General features: G+C 51.9%; 1 protein-coding gene across 2 annotated transcripts in view; it reads left to right on the plus strand.

Annotated features, from left to right (window-relative positions):
• The window catches only part of KCP (kielin cysteine rich BMP regulator), a 42,482-nt gene that overhangs the window by 9,639 nt on the left and 12,938 nt on the right, over positions 1–19,905 (plus strand). For both annotated transcript variants that reach the window (XM_033194351.1, XM_033194352.1), the window contains exons 9-29: positions 7,743–7,836; positions 7,981–8,060; positions 8,137–8,230; positions 8,561–8,646; positions 8,718–8,799; positions 9,018–9,170; positions 9,245–9,351; positions 9,432–9,525; positions 10,222–10,395; positions 10,502–10,584; positions 10,758–10,851; positions 10,940–11,131; positions 11,350–11,520; positions 12,828–13,004; positions 14,554–14,639; positions 14,888–14,978; positions 15,117–15,199; positions 15,297–15,390; positions 16,628–16,801; positions 17,030–17,112; positions 17,765–17,885. In XM_033194351.1, the coding sequence (XP_033050242.1) occupies positions 7,743–7,836; positions 7,981–8,060; positions 8,137–8,230; positions 8,561–8,646; positions 8,718–8,799; positions 9,018–9,170; positions 9,245–9,351; positions 9,432–9,525; positions 10,222–10,395; positions 10,502–10,584; positions 10,758–10,851; positions 10,940–11,131; positions 11,350–11,520; positions 12,828–13,004; positions 14,554–14,639; positions 14,888–14,978; positions 15,117–15,199; positions 15,297–15,390; positions 16,628–16,801; positions 17,030–17,112; positions 17,765–17,885 (2,413 nt within the window). The remainder of the gene's footprint in view (positions 1–7,742; positions 7,837–7,980; positions 8,061–8,136; positions 8,231–8,560; positions 8,647–8,717; positions 8,800–9,017; positions 9,171–9,244; positions 9,352–9,431; positions 9,526–10,221; positions 10,396–10,501; positions 10,585–10,757; positions 10,852–10,939; positions 11,132–11,349; positions 11,521–12,827; positions 13,005–14,553; positions 14,640–14,887; positions 14,979–15,116; positions 15,200–15,296; positions 15,391–16,627; positions 16,802–17,029; positions 17,113–17,764; positions 17,886–19,905) is intronic.

The raw sequence follows: 19,905 nt of genomic DNA on the forward strand, positions 1-19,905 counted from the left end.
TAAACTATCATGGCGCTGGTGGGAGTATAGCAGTGAGGACGACCAGAGGTCACTCTCGTCGCCATCTTGGTTTTGGTGGGTTTTGGTTGACTTCTTTACTACAACCTGTCTTATCAGCAAGGTCTTTATGACCTATATTTTGTGCTGACCTCCTATCTCATCCTGTGACTTAAAATGCCTAACCATCTGTGAATGCAGCCCAGTAGGTCTCAGCCTCATTTTACCCAGCTCTTATTTAAGATGGAGTTGCTCTGGCTCAAATGCCTCTGACATTTTCCCCCTCACTTTTATAAGGGAACCCTTAATCCTAAGGGGTGCAAAGGGACAAAGATCCATCTGTAATTTCTTCAGGCTGAATAGGGGCAATGACATTCCTGCCTAACTATTAGGGTCTCTCTCTCTTGTGTTCAGGGTAGAGAGGTGCTTAATCAGAAAGCATCAGTATGGCAAGGGCCATTCATAACTCCGAGTTCTGACAAAAATTGATACCTGGAAGATTAATAAATGTTTAATCTAAGAAAATGTTGAGTAAGCTCATCCTTATTCCTACCCAAAGAGTACAACAGAAACATACTCCACAAGAGTAAAGCAAAATCAGTGAAATTATCTCAAGTAAACTAAATTAGAAGGCTTTCCATGAACTGGGCAACTGTTGGAACCAAGCTGATATGGGATTGCTAGATGATTCCAGTACATGTCTAGAATTAGAATATTGACTCCAGATTTTTACATAACCCATCCTTTTTGTTTCTTTTCTGCAGCAGCCAGCGATCTCTGGTTGGGTCACAGGAACAAGCAGTCAGTCTAAATTGCAAAAACAAACTTAAAAACAACTGCCAAGACTAGAATTTAATAACAAGTATACCATAGTTCTTGAAATATAATATTTCTGTCTCTGCAGTTTCCCATTTTTACTAAAGACTAATCATGGTAACATTGATTTGCCTTATTATATTTGGCCTGATTATTTGTATAAAGTGCGGCAAGAATAATTATTTTTTATATAAGCTCTTTGAAATTGGCTTTGATGGAACTCTGTTCCATAAAGAATCTCAGATTTTTTTGAGCCAAAACTTGCCATGGATTTGTACCCTCAAATACCTATGAGTTGAGTAAATTCCTCTCCTCTTGAGGTTCCAAGATAACTTGGGGCTCCTGGGCCTGTTAGAAAGTGACATTCTTTACTTACCACAGGTCAGAAACCCTGTACAGGCACTGTGTAGGCAAGGTATGAGGCCAGTTTCCCCAAGGGGCGTTTATGGGCTCTACAACTCAAATTTGATTCCTTAAGGGAAAGTATGCCATTCCAGTCAAAGCCTTGGTAAAATAGCCAGTTTCTCCAATTGTGTCCTGTTACAAAAGAAAACAGATTTTTGTTGCACACATGCAAATAGCCATATTGCCATAAATTAAGAATACTCACAAATAGTTTCCAAATTCTGGATAAATTAGGTAGAGAGAAATAAATATGCTCCAAATTTTGTTCACAGAAGTATACTTTACTCAATTGCCAAAAGCTGTAAATAGCTAAAAAAAAAAAAAAAAAAAAAAAAGGTTTTTTTTACTATGAAAAACAAAACAAAGGATCAGCAATGGTTTGAACAAAAAGTCAAATAGATTATGTCAGAGTCCATGCAGTTAACTTGTTTGATATTTCTGAACATTTCAGCTCTCTATGAGAGTTCTGAAAGTTTTTTCATCTATTCTGATATCACAGTCTCCAAAGTTATCAGAAAGCCTGCATCTAAGTGCACCTGTTGAAGTTCTATAGTTGATTATAAAATCACCTTTTAAAGAGGGTTAAAACAAGATAACAATTGTTTGTGGATGGTAAAAAGTTTTAGGACAGCCACTATAAAAGCTACAATTGATAAGAAAATTTGGTTACTCTTGTGGCATATAATAATTTCACATAACAATTATAATTATTAATAACATACACTGTCATATCAGCATTATAGGAGTTTCTTATAATTTTGGAACATACACCAATAACACATTTGTATAAACACAGCTGTAAGAAAACCAAATACCATTTCATATTTGACAATACTTCCTATATGACTTTTATACCAAATAAGCCAAATGTCACTGTTGCATGGGTGCATTATTGCTGTCAAACCCAATTCTTAATAAAACCTTATAGACAAATATTTCTTAATCAGTTTGACTATAAGGTAAGATTTTCATAAATGTTTTATAACTCTTTACAAATTTTTGTTAAAGAGCAGATTACAAGCAGGTTTTGCTTTAAGAAAAACTTGTTGCACTTTTATTCCCATGCTCAATTTACAGAAAAACTGGATAATACCCCTTTAACTTTAACCAATATGTTCACACACAACTTATTTTACAAGATTAATTTTTCACAAACCTTCCACAATTTGCTCAAACCTTCAGCTTTATTCTGTCTAACTTAAAACCATCTTTTAACCTTCTAAACTTAGGCAATAAATCCATATTCCCATGACTTTTTATAATCCTTTACCAAAAGTACATTCTACTTTTCTTACATGCCTTGCATGTAGAACTATTTTTTCAGTAGTCTTAATCACATGTTACAATGGTAACCCTTAGCAACTTTTACTTTTGGTGAAAACCTTGGTAAATTCAGGATTTTAACTATGTACTAGGTGTGGAACCTAGCCTAGGACACACTAGGCAGAAGTGCAGATAAGGTATGACTTTTTCCAGCATAGCTAGGGGATGTGGCAAACTCCACATGTCCCAGGCCTTACCTAACTGTAAAGTAGGCAAGTTGTATAGTTAAGAGTCATAGTGTGGCTGGGTGCTGTGGCTTACACCTGTAATCCCTGCACTTTGGGAGGCCACAGTGGGCAGATCACTTGAGGTCAGTGGTTTGAGACCACCTGGGCAACATGGTGAAACCCCATCTCTACTAAAAATACAAAAATTAGCTGGGCGTGCTGGTACATGCCTATAATTCCACCTACTCAGGAAACTGAGGCAGGAGACTGGCTTGAGCCCAGGAGGCGGAGGTTGCAGTGAGCCAAGATTGCACCATTGCACCCTAGCCTGGGTGACAGAGTGAGACTGTCTCAAAACAAAACAAAAAAAAAACAGAAAGAAAAAAAGAGTCATAGTGGCATTTTATGAAACTTTTAGGAGGCCTAACACCCTTTAAATTGTACAACATTTATTGCATAAATTCCCTTTCACGAATTCTTTCATGACTTACACAGATGATGTACAATATGCTTGGAACTTTCTGACTTGTCTTAAACATTCCTCTCTTTAAACAACCAGTCATTTTACTTTAGGACACGAGTTTACCATACAAGATCCTTTCTTATATAAAATCTATTTGCTTTATAACCTTTTTTGCATAACTAGGAGACATGGCTAATTCCACATGTCCCCAGGCCTTATCTAGAATCTAAAGCTCCAAAATAAATCGGATAATTTTCAAAAGTCAAAGAAGCAGTTTATGACCTTAAAGCATTTAGCAAACCTAATATCTGACCTGCATAATTTAGACCAAAGGTTTACATTTTTGAAGATATTTTTATTTTATCAATAATCTTTAAAACTGTGCTTATTTCCCAAAGATTACTTAAGTCACATGAACTAAAAGGCATTAGACTTTTTACTTTTCTGACAAAAATATTTAAGCTCTTATTATTATTAAACCAATTAGTTAAAGCTCTTTTCTATATAAACATCACACACACCACACATATAAATACATAGACAAAAAAAGATAAAGGGCTCATCCTCTAAGTTGTGAACTGAACCCTGAACCCAAGTCACCATTGTGAGGGCAGAGACCAAGAGAGAGTACTGCCATGTGGTTACAAGGTCAAGCTCCCAAGGACATACAAGACAAGAGGGAAACCTTATCCAGTTTTTTTTCAGGGACCTGCAGCAAAGTTTGTAACTGACCAGTTTGCTGGGTTGTCTTGAAAAGCAGGCTTACAGGTGTCTTAAGCCTGTGTTCTATACTAAGGTCTTTTTCTTCATGACAGAACAATACAGAAAGACACACAAAGCACACCAGATTCACTAGAGCTTAAGACTAGCTCATACATTCTTTTTTTCCATTAATCAAAACTTTACAGAGGAAATAAACGGTGATTTTTATCATTCATTCAACCAACTTGCAGTGGAGGGCACAGGGGGAAGCATTGTCTGAGGCAGAGTGGGAAAGGCGAAGTGCTCAGGGAGGCCAGAGAAAGACCCACCTGTTGCTCAAAAGTTTGGGTGGCCGCATATCAGTAGTGAAGGGATTTTTTTTTTTTTTTTTTTTTTTGAGATAAGAGTCTTGCTCTGTCACCAGGCTGGAGTGAAATGGCATGATCTCAGCTCACTGCAACTTCTGCCTCCTGGTTTCAAGTGATTCTCCTGCCTCAGCCTCCCGAGTAGCTGGTAGCTGGGACTACAGGCCTACAGGCGTGTGCCACCGCCTCCTGGTTTCAAGTGATTCTCCTGCCTCAGCCTCCCGAGTAGCTGGTAGCTGGGACTACAGGCGTGTGCCACCGTGCCCAGCTAATTTTTTTTTTTTTTTTTTGGTCAGATGGAGTCTCGTATTGTCCGTCGGGCTGGAGTGCAGTGGCGCGATCATGGCTCACTGCAACCTCTGCCTCCCGGCTTTAAGCAATTCTCCTGCCTCAGCCTCCCAAGTAGCTGGGATTACAGGCGCCTGCCACCACGCCCAGCTAATTTTTTGTATTTTTAGTAGAGATGGAGTTCCACTATGTTGGCCAGGATGGTCTCAATCTCTTGACCTCATGATCTGCCCTCCTTGGCCTCCCAAAGTGCTGGGATTACAGGCATGAGCCACCGCGCCCAGCCACGAAGGGATCTTTTTCGGCAGTCCTATCAGCTCTTAAGTTTTCCCTTTTAGGGAGGAAAAAGCTCCCCGTGTCCCACGATCCTGTACTTGCCTAATCCTGTCACCCACAGCCGTCAGCTGTGAGTACAAGACAGATTAATCCCAACAGAATAGCAGTTAACATCCTGTAGTGCCAAACCCATTCTTAACTGGGAGAGACTTTACCCAGAGGGGCCTCTAATCGTCTAACTCTTCGAAGGGACTCTAACCCTCCTGAGTTGGGCCTCCATCCCAAGGCCCATCAAGTGTCCATGCCTTTTATTAAGAGAGGCCTCTAACTCCCCTAAGTGGAGCCTCTGACCCAATCCCATTCTTTCCCTGGGTATATGCACCCCACTGGTGCAGCCTATTTAGAAGTTCGGGGGATTTCTTCAGTATTGTCCCTTCCATGGCTCACTAGAAAGATGTTACCAGACCCCATCACTTACCAAAATTAGCCTGTGGGTCGGGGGTAACCACACTATCATCCCTTCAGTGGTCGCCAGAAAGGTGTTACAGGAAAGGGGTCCTGATCCAGACCCCAAGAGAGGGTTCTTGGATCTTGCACAAGAAAAAAGTCAGGGCAAGTCTATAGAGCAAAGTGAAAGCAAGTTTATTAGGAAAGTAAAGGAGTAAAAGAATGGCTACTCCATAGACAGAGCAGCCCTGAGGGCTGCTGGTTGCCCATTTTTATGGTTATTTCTTGATGATGTGCTTAGCAAGAGGTGGATTATTCATGATGCCCCCTTCTAGACCATATAGGGTAACTTCCTGCCGTTGCCATGGCATTTGTAAACTGTCATGGCGCTGACGGGAGTGTAGCAGTGAGGACGACCAGAGGTCACTCTCATTGCCATCTTGGTTTTGGTGGGTTTTGGCTGCAATCTGTTTTATCAGCAAGGTCTTTATGATCTGTAGTTTGTGCCGTCCTCTATGTCATCCTGTGACTTGGAATGCCTAACTATCTGGGGATGCAGCCCAGTAGGTCTCAGCCTCATTTCACCTAGCCCTTATTCAAGATGGAGTTGCTGTGGTTCAAATGCCTCTGACACAACCATGTCCTCCCTCTCCCCACCCGTGAGAAGTCATTGGCTGCTCAGATCCTGACAGAGCTGGAGGCAGTGGGCCCAGGGATGTGGGTGTGAATTCAAGGCATGGGGTCTTTTGGAGTCAAGCCTTTGGGGAGTGGCAGCAGTCACCATGCTAAGTGCCAGCTTCTAGAGGTAGGCGCCACACCAGATCCCTTGTTTCCTTTGATCCCACAACAAGCCTATGAGAACAGGACTATTATTGTCCATTTTTTTTCAGATGAGTAAACTGAGTCACAGAGCGCTTAAGTGACTTGCCAGTTTATGTATCCGTATGAGTTTCTTGGGCTGCTGTAACAAAGTGCCACTTACTGGGTGTCTTGAACAATGTAAATACATTCTCTCACAGTGCTAGAGGCCAGAAGTGTGAGATCAAGGTGTGGGAGGGTTGATTCCTTCTGGGAATGTGAGGAGGAATCTGCTTCAGCGTCTCTCCTCACTTCTGGTGGTTCGCTGGTGATCACTGGCATTCCTTGGCTTCTGCAGCACCTGAACCTCTGCCTCCCCCCTCCTTTTATTTTTTTTTGAGATGGAGTCTCTCTCTGTAGCCCGGGCTGGAGTGCAGTGGCCGGATCTCAGCTCACTGCAAGCTCCGCCTCCCGGGTTTACACCATTCTCCTGCCTTAGCCTCCTGAGTAGCTGGGACTACAGGCGCCCGCCACCTTGCCCGGCTAGTTTTTTGTATTTTTTAGTAGAGACGGGGTTTCACGGTGTTAGCCAGGATGGTCTCGATCTCCTGACCTCGTGATCCACCCGTCTCGGCCTCCCAAAATGCTGGGATTACAAGCTTGAGCCACCGCGCCCGGCCATACCTTCTCTTTTCCATACCATTCTCCCTGTGTGTGTCTGTGTGTGTGTGTGTGTGTGTAAATTTCCCCTTTTTAGAGGAATACTGCCTGGCACAGTGACTCATGCCTGTAAACCCAGCACTTTGGAAGACCAAGGCATGTAGATCACCTGAGGCCAGGAGTTTGAGACCAGCCTGGCCAACATGGTGAAACCCCGTCTGTGCTAAAAGTATAAAAAATTAGCAGGGCCGGCCGGGCGCGGTGGCTCAAGCCTGTAATCCCAGCACTTTGGGAGGCCAAGACGGGCGGATCACGAGGGCAGGAGATCGAGACCATCCTGGCTAACAGGGTGAAACCCCGTCTCTACTAAAAAATACAAAAAACTAGCCGGGCGAGGTGGCGGGTGCCTGTAGTCCCAGCTACTCGGGAGGCTGAGGCAGCAGAATGGCGTAAACCCAGGAGGCGGAGCTTGCAGTGAGCTGAGATCCGGCCACTGCACTCCAGTCCGGGCGACAGAGCGAGACTCCTCCTCCTCAAAAAAAAAAAAAAAAAATTAGCAGGGCGTGGGGGTGGTGCCTGTAATCCCAGCTACCCGGGAGGCTGAGGCAGGAGAATCGCTTGAACCCAGGAGGTAGAGGTTGCAGTGAGCTGAGATCACACCATTGCATTCCATCCTGGGCAACAAGAGTGAAACTCTGTCTCAATTTACAACCTGCAAACCTGCAACTTGTTTTATCAGCAAGGTCTTTTTCACCATCTCAAAAAAAAAAAAAAAGATACTAGTTATATTGGATTAGGAACCCACCCTGATCCAGTATGACCTCATCTTAACTAATTACATCTGCAATGACCCTGTTTCCAAATAATGTAACAGGCTGAGGTGCTGGGGGTGAGTTCAACATATGGATTTGGGGGCGGGGCCACACAATTCAATCCATAACAACATCTAATAAGTGGATAGCAGGGGTTCTGATGCCATTTCCTCTTCTCAGTTGAGCCCCAACAGCCCCTTCCCCTATTCATTCTCCCCTCCAGGAGGGTCACATCCAGTGCCGCCAGCGAGAATGTGCCAGCCTGTGTCCGTACCCAGCCCGGCCCCTCCCAGGCACCTGCTGCCCTGTGTGTGATGGTGAGTCGGTGGGAAGGGCAGGGACCTGACCATGGGGATCAACCTGGAGAAAGCTGATGGGTGGCCCTGCTCAGGAGCCCATGGAGGCCAGGAGGGGGCAGGGAGGGGCCCCAGAGGAACATCTAAGGCCCCCCTTCCCAACAGGCTGTTTCCTAAACGGGCGGGAGCACCGCAGCGGGGAGCCCGTGGGCTCAGGGGACCCCTGCTCGCACTGCCGCTGCGCTGTGAGTGTGGCTGCCTGGCAGGGAGGGCCTGGCTCCTGGGCCTGCCTCTGGTGTCCTGACCAGGCCCTGTTGGCAGAACGGGAGTGTCCAGTGTGAGCCTCTGCCCTGCCCGCCGGTGCCCTGCAGACACCCAGGCAAGATCCCTGGGCAGTGCTGCCCTGTCTGCGATGGTGAGTGGGGGCCAGAGTCACTGCGGGAGGGGCAGGCCTTGGCCACAGAGAGGCTCCAGGTGTGGGGGATTTGCTTCTCTTGGACCTAAGCCCCTGTTACCCTGTTCCCAAAGTGAGTCCTCACCATACCTTCTCATGACAAACTGGCACCACGCTGGGGCCTGCGCTTCTGTGGCATAGCTGTGGGGGGGCGGGGGGCTGCTGGCAGAGCACCCTGGAGAACTCTGCTGGGTCTTCGTTGTCTGGGTGGGGGTTGGACGCCTTGGGGTGATGTGAAGCTTCCCGTCTGCTTCCAGTCCTATTACCCCACGCCCCTGTCATCCCATCCAGGCTGTGAGTACCAGGGACACCAGTATCAGAGCCAGGAGACCTTCAGACTCCAAGAGCGGGGCCTCTGTGTCCGCTGCTCCTGCCAGGTAGGTGGTTCCTCCGCTCACACCCAGATCTGCCTCATTCCTTCAGGGTGTCTCACCTGCTTCCCTCCTAGGCTGGCGAGGTCTCCTGTGAGGAGCAGGAGTGCCCAGTCACTCCCTGTGCCCTGCCTGCCTCTGGTCACCAGCTATGCCCAGGTGTGTGTGTGAGAAGGGGAGGAGCAGCTGCTACGGGCGCTGCCTCCGAGGGCTACAAATGGAGGGTGCTCCTTCCCTGGACAGCGTACGGGTTGCTACATCCACTAGCCATTCTACAGTGTCAGTGGGGATGGTGAAGCTGGGGTTCCTGTGTCCTGGGAAGGACAGGGATGGGTGGGAGGTGTGCAGGCTGCCATGTGATAGCCCCCTTACTACAGCCTGTGTGCTGGATGGAGAGGAGTTTGCTGAGGGAGTCCAGTGGGAGCCTGATGGTCGGCCCTGCACCACCTGCGTCTGTCAAGATGGGGTACCCAAGTGCAGGGCTGCGCTCTGCCCCCCAGCCCCCTGCCAGCACCCCACCCAGCCCCCTGGTGAGTGCCTGGGCTGATCCTGGCTTTCTTCCCCTGCATTACCCAGCTCACCCTGACCAGCCTGCCCCACCCAGGTGCCTGCTGCCCCAGCTGTGACAGCTGCACCTACCATGGCCAAGTGTATACCAATGGGCAGAACTTCACGGACGCAGACAGCCCTTGCCATGTCTGCCGCTGTCAGGTAGCTGCCCAGCCTTGCTGCTGCCCTGCTGAGCCCCTCCTGGGCATGCCCCCATTGCTCTCTCCCCTGCTGTCTCCCAGGATGGAACTGTGACATGCTCCTTGGTTGACTGCCCTCTCACGACCTGTGCCAGGCCCCAGAGTGGACCGGGCCAGTGTTGCCCCAGGTGCCCAGGTATGTGGGCACTCACTGTGCCTGAGGGGATCAGGGCCCCAGAGGCTGCTGTCCCACAGCCCCAGGGACCCAACAGATACCTTAGAAAGCAATGGCCTTCTGAATTGTTTCAGTCCTGTTTCAGAGCTTAGGACTCTGGAACTCACAGGGTGTGGGTGGGTGGGAGGGAGAGTAGAGATTTGTTTATTCCTGCCTGTACCTACACCACCGCCCCCCCTTTCCGTGCTGCATTTCCTCTTTTAGTAACTACTGTCCCCTACCACCACTCTAGAGCCCCCACCCCCTACCCCCTAGGTAAGCCCATGTATCTACCTGGATAACACAGGTTCATGAGCAGACACTTGAGTCTGCCACATAGGAGGCGGGGTGCTGGGATGCATGGGACATGTCCCTGCCCTCATAGAGAGTCTGTGTAAGGGCATGTGTCAAACACAGGTACACACGTGTGTAAGCACTCCCCTTCTTCCCCTCAGAGACACACATCTGCCTGCAGGTGAATGATCCCCAATGCTCATGCACACACACGTGTGTGCTCAGAACGGTACACACGCCTGCACACACGTGCACATGGCCACTTCCTCCTCTTCCCTATCGAGTCAGCTTCCAAGTGGGCACTTGGGCAGCGGCTCCGGACTCCAGGGCTGGAGGGGCTGTCAGGCTTTGCCCTCATACCTGCCCCCACTGTCCACCGCCTAGACTGCATCCTGGAAGAAGAAGTGTTTGTGGATGGTGAGAGCTTCTCCCACCCCCGAGACCCCTGCCAGGAGTGCCGATGCCAGGAAGGCCATGCCCGCTGCCAGCCTCGCGCCTGCCTCAGGGCCCCCTGTGCCCACCCGCTGCCTGGGACCTGCTGCCCGAACGACTGCAGCGGTGAGCTGGGCGGGTCGGGCGATCTTCTGGGATGACTTGGACCTGGGAAGGCAGCACGCCCTGGGGGAGTCGTCGTCTCCCAGGCTATAGCCGCTCCCTCCCACAGGCTGTGCCTTTGGCGGGAAAGAGTACCCCAGCGGAGCGGACTTCCCCCACCCTTCTGACCCCTGCCGTCTGTGTCGCTGTCTGGTGAGTCTGCATCTGGGTGGGAGGAACCTAGAGGAGTGGAGGCGGAACTTGCGGGGGCCAGGAGAGGCCCGCCCAGGTGGGAGGGGTGGGACCTGGTGGCAACTGGATGGGAGGGGTCTCCTCGGCCTCCCCCAACTAACCCACGGACCCGTGGTGCGTCTGTCGGTCCATAGAGCGGCAACGTGCAGTGCCTGACCCGCCGCTGCTCGCCGCTGCCCTGTCCAGAGCCTGTCCTGCTGCCGGGAGATTGCTGCCCGCAGTGCCCGGGTAGGGGCCGCATCCCTCGGCTGCTCCTCCCCCGAGGTCCCCTCGGAGGCCTGTTCCTGGGCCCCTTTAACGCGCGCTCTCGCCGCAGCCGCCCCAGCCCCCGCCGGCTGCCCACGGCCCGGCGCGGCCCCCGCTCGCCACCAGGAGTACTTCTCCCCGCCCGGCGATCCCTGCCGCCGCTGCCTCTGCCTCGACGGCTCCGTGTCCTGCCATCGGCTGCCTTGCCCGCCCGCGCCCTGCGCGCACCCGCGCCAGGGTCCTTGCTGCCCCTCCTGCGACGGTAACGCCCTGGCGGCGCCCCTCCAGGCCACCAGCGTCCTGCAGCCCCGCCCCGGCCCGCCCCGGCCCGCCCCGCCCCGGAGCGCCCTGCCCAGTCCCCCTCCTCCAGGCCCCCTCCGCCCATCTCGTTAGGAATGTAGCGTCCGGTCAGCAAGGCCTGGGAGCCAGCCCGCACGGCCCCCAGCCCCCACGGCCCCCAGCCCCTGCCCTTCTCCCCAGGCTGCCTGTACCAGGGGAAGGAGTTTGCCAGCGGGGAGCGCTTCCCATCTACCACTGCCGCCTGCCACCTCTGCCTTTGCTGGGAGGGCAGCGTGAGCTGCGAGCCCAAGGCATGTGGCCCTGCACTGTGCCCCTTCCCTGCCAGGGGCGACTGCTGCCCTGACTGTGATGGTGAGGGTCAGGGGATAGGGAACTGCGGGGGTGGGATGGGGGGACCAGAGGGCTGGGTCAGCATAATCTTTTTTTTTTTTTTTTTTTGTCAGCATAATCTTTACTGCCCTAGGGTGGATCTAAACTATTTATTACAGTAAGAAAAAGCCCTGAGGCCGGGAGCCTAGCTTGAGCCTGTGACCCCAACAATTTGGGAGGCTGAGGCAGGAGGATGGCTTGAGCCCAGAAGCTCAAGACCATCTTGGCAACATAGAGAGATCTTGTCTCTACAGAAAAAATTTTAAATCAGTTGGTTGCGGTGGCTCTTGTACTACTTGGGAGGCTGAGGATTGCCTAGGAGTTTGAGGCTACAGTGAGCCATGTTTTCACCACTGTACTCCAGGCTGGGTGACAGAGTGAGACCTTGTCTAAAAAAAAAAAAAGAAAGAAAGCCTGAGACTAAAGCCTGGATCTTCTCCTGCCTCTGTTGCTATTTGGTGTGTGGTCTTAGGCAAGTTACAAAACCTCTGGGCCTAAATTTGGCTCTTGTAAAAAGACCCAGTCCCCCAGTCCTCCTGTCTTCCCTCACTCTTGTGCAATCTTGGCAATTTTGGCCAGTCGCCCTCTACCAACTGTAATTTTGTTTACTACTTGCCTTCCGATTAACTCACTTATTAATTTAAATTGATTTAGAAAGGAGTTTTATATCATACTGTAAGTGGAAAAGTAGACTTGCCAGAACCACATTACCATAAAAATGAATACAATTAAAATTATCATGTTGTTAAATCCTAGTCAGATACTTTTGCCCACCAAGGCTTTCAGCCTGAAATTCACCCTTTTTTAAAAAGGGAGGTGAGCAAATGGCAGAGGTGCCAAGGGCAGGCTGCCACCACCCTGGGACCCCACCCCCTCCTGGATTCATCAGTGGGCTTGGAAGAGCGTGGGAAAGGTGCTACCTTGGGTTCCACCACCTGAGTCAGCTGAGTCAGCTACTCCCAGCTCTGCGGGCTGGAAAACTGGTGCCTCTGGCAGTGGCCTGCTGAGTATTTAACCCTGGGGCAGCAGATTGCTTGTGGGTGTTTTTCTGCAAGTTAAACAGGAAGGTTTTTTGCAGGACAAAGGGGAGAAAGTTTGCCCTTTGGCCAATCCAAACCCCGCGTCCCTCACGACTGCTTTGCTCCTTGGGCTTGGACTGTGACCCCCACCCCCTACTCTAGATCGTTGAGATCTTGGATGCATAACAGGCCCAAGCTCAGAGCCTACGACCGCTGTGCTCTCATCCCTTTATGTCCCTCCCCTCGGCCTCTCTGTCTCTTCTCTGAAAGGCTGTGAGTACCTGGGGGAGTCCTACCTGAGTAACCAGGAGTTCCCAGATCCTCGAGAACCCTGCAACCTGTGTACCTGCCTTGGAGGCTTCGTGACCTGCGGCCGCCGGCCCTGTGAACCTCTGGGCTGCAGCCACCCACTCATCCCCTCTGGGCACTGCTGCCCGACCTGCCAGGGTAGGGCCACACCTGCCCTTCCATTCCCCCTGCTGGGGTTCCCAGGGGTACCTCTCTCACCAATTCCGCTTTCTTCCCAGCCCTCCCACTGCCTGTCGCTCCACCATACTCTCCTCTCACTCTCCCACTCCCTCACCTTTGATAGGGGTCCCGGGCAGGGCTCTGTGTTTGTGTGTATGTGTGGCTCTGTGTATGTGTGGCTGTGTGTGTGTGTTTGTGTGTGTGCGTCTGGCTGTGTGTGTGGCTCTGTGAGTGTGGCTCTGTGTGTATGTGTGTGGCCATGTGTGGCTGTGAGTGTGGCTGTGTGTGTTTCTCTATGTGTGTGTGGCTGTGTGTGTGTATGTGTGTATCTGTGTGTGGCTGTGTATGTGTTGCCCTGTGTGTTTGGGTGTGCGTGTTTGTGTGTGTGTGTGTGGCTCTGTGGGGGTGTATCTGTGTATGTGTGTGTGTTGCTCTGTGTGTGTGACCGTGTGTGTATGTGTGTCTGTGTATATGTATGTGGGTGGCTGTATGTGTGTCTGTGTGTGTATCTGTGTGTGTGGCTGTGTGTGTATTTGTGTATGTGTGACTGTGTGTATATGTGTGTTTGTGTGGCTGTGTATGTGTGTGGCCCTGTGTGTGTGTGTATGGCTGTAGCTGTGTATGTGGGTGTGTGTGTGTCTGTATTTGTGTCTGTGTATGTGTGTGCGGGGGGCTGTGTGTGTATGTGGGTGTGTGTGTCTGTATTTGTGTCTGTGTATGTGTGTGCAGGGGGCTGTGTGTGTATGTGGGTGTGTGGGTGTGTGTGTGCCTGTGTGTGGGTGTGTGGGGGGGGGCATCTCTGTATGTGTGTGGGTGTCTGCGCATCTGTGTGTGTATGTGGGGGTGTGTATGGCCGTGTGTGTGTGGTTGTATGTGTATGTGTCTGTGTGTGTGTGGCTCTGTGTGTAAGTGTATGTGTGGCTGTGTCTGGATATGTGTGTATGTATGTGTGTATGTGTATGTGTCTGTGTGTATATGGGTATATGTGTGTACGTGGGTGGGTGTATGTGTGTGTGTGGCTATGTGCGTATGTGTGGAGGGGGAGGGGCTGTGCGCGCGTGTGTGTGACAGTGGCAGTTCCGTTGATGGCAACTCTTCTGTTGCGCTCCCCCCTGCTGTGTGTGTGTGTGTGTCTGCGTATGTATGTGTGTATGTGGTTGTGGGTATGGCTGTGTGTGTATCTGGGTATGTATGTGTGTGTGTGGCTGTGGTTGTGGGTGTGGCTGTGTGTGTACCTGGGTATGTATATGTATGTGGGTATGTATGTGTGTGTGTGGCTGTGATTGTGGGTGTGGCTGTGTGTGTACCTGGGTATGTATATGTATGTGGGTATGTATGTGTGTGTGTGGGTGTGGCTGTGTGTGTACCTGGGTATGTATATGTATGTGGGTATGTGTATGTGTGGGTGTGGCTGTGGGTGTGGGTGTGGCTGTGTGCAAGTATGCGTGGAGGGGGAAGGGGCTGTGTGTTTGTGACAGTGGCAGTTCTGTTGATGGCAGCTCTTCTGTTGGACTCCCCACTCTGCCAGGATGCCACTACCATGGCGTCACTGCTGCCTCCAGAGAGACCCTTCCTGACCCACTTGACCCTGCCTGTTCCCTCTGCACCTGCCAGGTGAGGCAGCCCCTTTGGGACTTTGGTAACCTTTCCTCCCTTGATCCTCTTCTCCGGCCAGGAAGAGGCTGTCTCCTCCACTCAGGTGGCAAGGGCTACACTCTGCCCTTGACATCTCATGGGACAGGACTGGGCTCAGGTCTCCCGGGCCAAGGGAGGGTGTTTGGGCCCCTGCAGGCTCAGCAGGGGCTCCAGCCCTGGGGAAACGTGCAGCCCAGTTGAGGGTGTGATGGGCCTCTCTCTCCCAGGAAGGTTCCATGCGCTGCCAGAAGAAGCCATGTCCCCCAGCTCTCTGCCCCCACCCCTCTCCAGGCCCCTGCTTCTGCCCTGTTTGCCACAGTGAGCTGCCTTCTTCGTGCCCGGCCCCCACGCCCTTCCCCACCTCTGACTCCCCCTTCCCTTCCTGCCAGGCCTAAGGTTGGGCTGAGCAGGGCAGGGTGGTACAGGCCCTCCACCCAGGAGGTATGTCCCCCACAGGCTGCGTCTCTCAGGGCCGGGAGCACCAGGATGGGGAAGAGTTTGAGGGAGCAGCAGGCAGTTGTGAATGGTGTCGCTGTCAGGTATAGCAGGAGGTGGGAGGCATGGAGTGATGGCTGGACCATAGCACCTCTGGGCCCCAGCCTAGGCAGCAAGTCAGTATTTCTGCATCTCCTACAGGCTGGCCAGGTCAGCTGTGTGCGGCTGCCGTGCCCACCCCTTCCCTGCCAGCTCCAGGTCACCGAGCCGGGGAGCTGCTGCCCTCGCTGCAGAGGTATGGCTGCCCCCAGCCCTACCCCTTGCTTCAGCCCCTTGGCCCTATGTCCCTCTGTCCACCCCACCTCCCTCCCCTCAGCCAGCTCTTCTCCCACCTCCCTGCCCCCACAATTGGTGCTTGCATACACCCTTGCCACCTTCAGCTTCTCCTACCTCTCCCTGTCCTGGACTGCCCAGACCATCCCTCTTCCAGGTGCTGGTTAGAGTTCCCTCAAAGCTGCCTCTCTTGGTTTGGGTGCAGCAGCTCACACTTGCAATCCCAGCACTTTGGGAGGCCAAGGCGGGAGGATCACTTGAACCCAGGAGTTTGAGGCTGCAGTGAGCTGCATTTGCACCACTGTGCTCCAGCTTGGGCAACAAAGAAGACTCTGTCTCAAAAATAAAATAAAAAGCTGCCCCTCTTTCTAACCACACCCCATTCATCATCATCATCATCATCATCACCACCACCACCACCATCATCATCATCATCATCATCAAGATACCTGACATTCAGTGAGTAGGTAGCATGTGCCAGGCCCTGAGCACTTTACGTGTATTATCTCATTTAATCAGCACAACAACCTTACCAGATAAGTACTCTTACTCCTCCTATTTTACAGATGAGAAAGTGGAGGTACAGAGAGGTAGAGAAGGTGGCAGAGCCAAGATGGGCACTTGGGCCATCTGGCTCTGAACTTAAGCCTTTCTGAGCCTGCCCACTGCCCCCTCGCCCTGCCCACTGCCCCCTCACCCCACACACTGCCCAGCCTGGTGTTGTTTCTACAGAACCACAGAACTGTCATAGCATTTCACTTGCTCTGTGAGGGAGGCAGGACAGAGGAAATCCCCATTTAACAGATGAGGAGACTGAGGCTCAGAGAGATTGAGTTACCTTGGGCACACAGTTAGCGATGGAGCCATTCACCTGGTCCACATGCATTCATGACACAGCTGCTACATGCCAGGTACTGTGGCCGGTGCGGGCTGCACTGGGCAGTGCCCGCTGCCTGGAGCTTGGTCTTCAGAGCAGGCAGGAACAGAACAGGATTAGAACCCAGGTGTTCTGAACTCCACCCAGTGCCTTTCCCCTCCACAACAGACAGGAGTTCTGCCCCATCCTGCCTTCCTGCCATATCCCTGCAAATCCACTACTCCTGGCGCCATGTGCCTAGCTGACCACTGAGGGTGGGGGGCCAGGGGCAGATGTCCAGATCTCAACCTCCAAGCTCGTGCCTGCCCACCTTGCACCACAGGCTGCCTGGCTCATGGGGAAGAGCACCCTGAAGGCAGTAGCTGGGTGCCCCCCGACAGTGCCTGCTCCTCCTGCATGTGTCACGAGGGTGTCGTCACCTGTGCACGCATCCAGTGCATCAGCTCTTGCGCCCAGCCCCACCAGGGGCCCCATGACTGCTGTCCTCGATGCTCTGGTACTGGAAGCCTGGGACGGGAGGGGAAAGGCAAGGGGGGAGCCCTGGGCCCAAACCTCCCTACCTGTGCTGGGCTGGGTGGCAAAGACAGGTAGTTGGAGAAGTGGCCTCCGTCCTTGTGCACACCCCACTCCCTGGGGTCAGGGGGAGGTTGGGAACAGAGGACTCCACCCTGGCCTCGCTGCCAACCTGAAGGCCCCCTGGTCCCGTTCTGCTCTCACCCCAAAGACTGTGAGCATGAGGGCCGGAAGTATGAGCCCGGGGAACGCTTCCAGCCTGGAGCAGACCCCTGTGAAGTGTGCATCTGCCAGGTAGGTGAGGGCTCAGTGGAGGGGCTAGGGCACCTCGAGGGGTGGGGAGTGGGCAGCATGGGATGAGGCCCAGCCAAGCTGGTCACTTCATGGAGTGGGCACTCTGGGGGCCAGATGAGTGTATCCCTGTGGCCAGGAGACAAGGCAGGGCTGAGACCAACAGGGCCTGGAGGTCTGGGTTTAGACAAGGAGCCCAGGTTCCAAGTGTGCAGGAGGCCATGTGTGGTCCCCCAGCTGCAGTGCAGGATGAGTGTGTATGGCCGGAGAGCCACCTGGGACGTGGCTAGGGTTGTGGAGGTTCTATTTGCAAGGCCCTGGAAGGGCTTGGAGCAGGCAAATTACATCACAGGCCAGGGGACTAAGCCATGTGCCTGGGGAGGAGGATGGCATGAGCCCGCCGGAGGATCAAAGGTCACATGAGGGCTCAGGCCCAAGTGACTGAAAGGAGAAGGAGACATCATCTCGGAGACTAGGGCATGGGGTGAGGAACATGTCTAGAAGACTCTGAGTCTCTCTTCAGCCTGGAGTTCAGGGCCCAAGATGCGTCCCGGAAGAGGTTGCAGCAGGCAGAGGGAGGAGCCGGAAGTCCCCGCCAAGGGCAGCTCTGGGTTTTTGTGGCCCGGGACCTACCACTGCTCACTCATTCTTGTAGCCACAGCCTAAGGGGCCTCCCAGCCTTCGCTGTCACCGGCGGCAGTGTCCCAGCCTGGTGGGCTGCCCCCCAAGCCAGCTCCTGCCCCCTGGGCCCCAGCACTGCTGTCCGACCTGTGCCCGTGAGTACAGGGATGAGCCTAGTACTGGAAGCCTGGGGCAGGAGGGGAAATGCGAGGAGGGGGCCCTGGGCCCACACCTCCTTGCCTCTGCTGGGCCGGGTGGCAGAGACAGGCAGTTGGGGAAGTGGCTTCCGTCCTTGTGCACACCCCACTCCCTGGGGTCAGGGGGAGGTAGATGAGATATGAGTTATGTTTTATGCCACCCCTCCGCCAGCCCCAGATTTTTCCTGACTCCAGTGGACTGTTCTGGAACCCCATGCCAGGCCAGTGAGGGCTGCACCATCCCTAGGGGAACTGGGGAAGCTGGCAGGGACCCTTTGCCTCTCCACAGCTGAGTGCAGTTTGTGGAGCATCTGGCCAGCAGGTGGCGCTGCAAGGCGACAGTTGTGCTGAGACGCGAGGACGAGACAGGCAGTGGGTGGCCCAGTAACAGGGGTGGGCGAGCATTTTTTTTTTTTTTTTAGAGTAAAGATTTATTAAGATCGGGGGGAAAAGTAAGTAAAGAAACAGTTTTATTTTTATTACAAATATTGAAAGATGACCAATTTCTGTCTCCTGGATTTAATACTTGTGGTTTACCCGACACAGCCATTTTACATCTGTTGTGAAGGGAAATTTTTTCTGTTTCTGGTCCTATACCAGCACTGAAATGATAGCCTACCTTTGCAATACAGGTGAATGTTAGTTATCCTTACATACAAAAAACAAACCGGGGCCAGTACCCCACGTTTGTAATCCCAGCACTTTGGGAGGCCGAGGCGGGAGGATCACAAGGTGAAGCGATCGAGACCATCCTGGCCAACATGGTGAAACCCTGTCTCTACTAAAGATACAAAAATTAGCCAGGCGTGGCGGCTCACGCCTGTAATCCCAGCAACTCGGGAGGCTGAGGCAGGAGAACAGCTTGAACCCGGGAGGCAGAGGTTGCAGTGAGCCGAGATTGCACCACTACACTCCAGCCTGGTGGCAGAGTGAGATTCTGTCTCAAAAAAGAAAAAACATACTCTTTTAAAATGATAATCCTCCTGTTTTCTCCAGTTTGGTTTTTTGATGTGGGTTTTGGTTTTTTTGAGACAGAGTTTCGCTTTGTCGCCCAGGCTGAAGTGCAGTGGCACAATCTCGGTTCACTGCAACCTCTGGGTTCAAGGAATTCTCCTGCCTCAGCCTCCCGAGTAGCTGGGATTATAGGCATGCACCACCACGCCTGGCTAATTTTTTGTGTTTTTAGTAGAGATGGGGTTTTACCATGTTGTCCAGGCTGGTCTCGAACTCCTGAGCTCAGGTGATCCTCCTGCCTCGGCCTCCCAAAGTGCTGGATTACAGGTGTGAGCCATCGCGCTGGTCTCGAACTCCTGAGCTCAGGTGATCCTCCTGCCTCGGCCTCCCAAAGTGCTGGATTACAGGTGTGAGCCACTGCGCTGGCTTTTCTGCTTTTTTATTTTTTATTTATTTATTTTTTATAGTGGTAAGACACTAAAATGTATGATCCTAACCATTTTTAAGTGTACAATTTGTGGTATTAAATATGTTTGTAATGCTGTGCCGTCATCCCTGCCATCCAGCAGGGAGGTCAACATTTGCTAGGGGGTTCTTCAGGGGAAGGGAAGAAGACCAACATTTATTAAGCACCTACTGCATGCCACATACTGTACCTGGTGCTCTTAATAAAGTCTCTTGCTTTGTTTTCACAGTTACCCAGTGAGGGAAGTATTAATTTCTTTTTACAGATTAAGAAACTGAGGCTCAGAGAGATGGATTAATCTAACCTAATGAGCACAGGCACTGAGTGCTGGCATCAGGATTCGAACTCAGGATGCCTGGCTGTGTGCTTCCCTGAGCTGTTGTAGCCACACTGTATTACAGAGAGTGGGAGGGAGAGCGGCCGCAGGTTGGCCATTCTTAGTGACCTCAGGCTAAGGAAGCCATACTTGGTCTGTTTCCAGTCACTTTGCACCCCTACCCGGCCCCACATAATAACCTAGCAAAGTTTCTTTGAAAACGTGTGAACGTGACTGAATTA

The sequence above is a fragment of the Trachypithecus francoisi genome, unplaced genomic scaffold, assembly GCF_009764315.1.
Source record: "Trachypithecus francoisi isolate TF-2019V2 unplaced genomic scaffold, Tfra_2.0 Lachesis_group4, whole genome shotgun sequence".
NCBI classification, from domain to species: Eukaryota; Metazoa; Chordata; class Mammalia; order Primates; family Cercopithecidae; genus Trachypithecus; species Trachypithecus francoisi.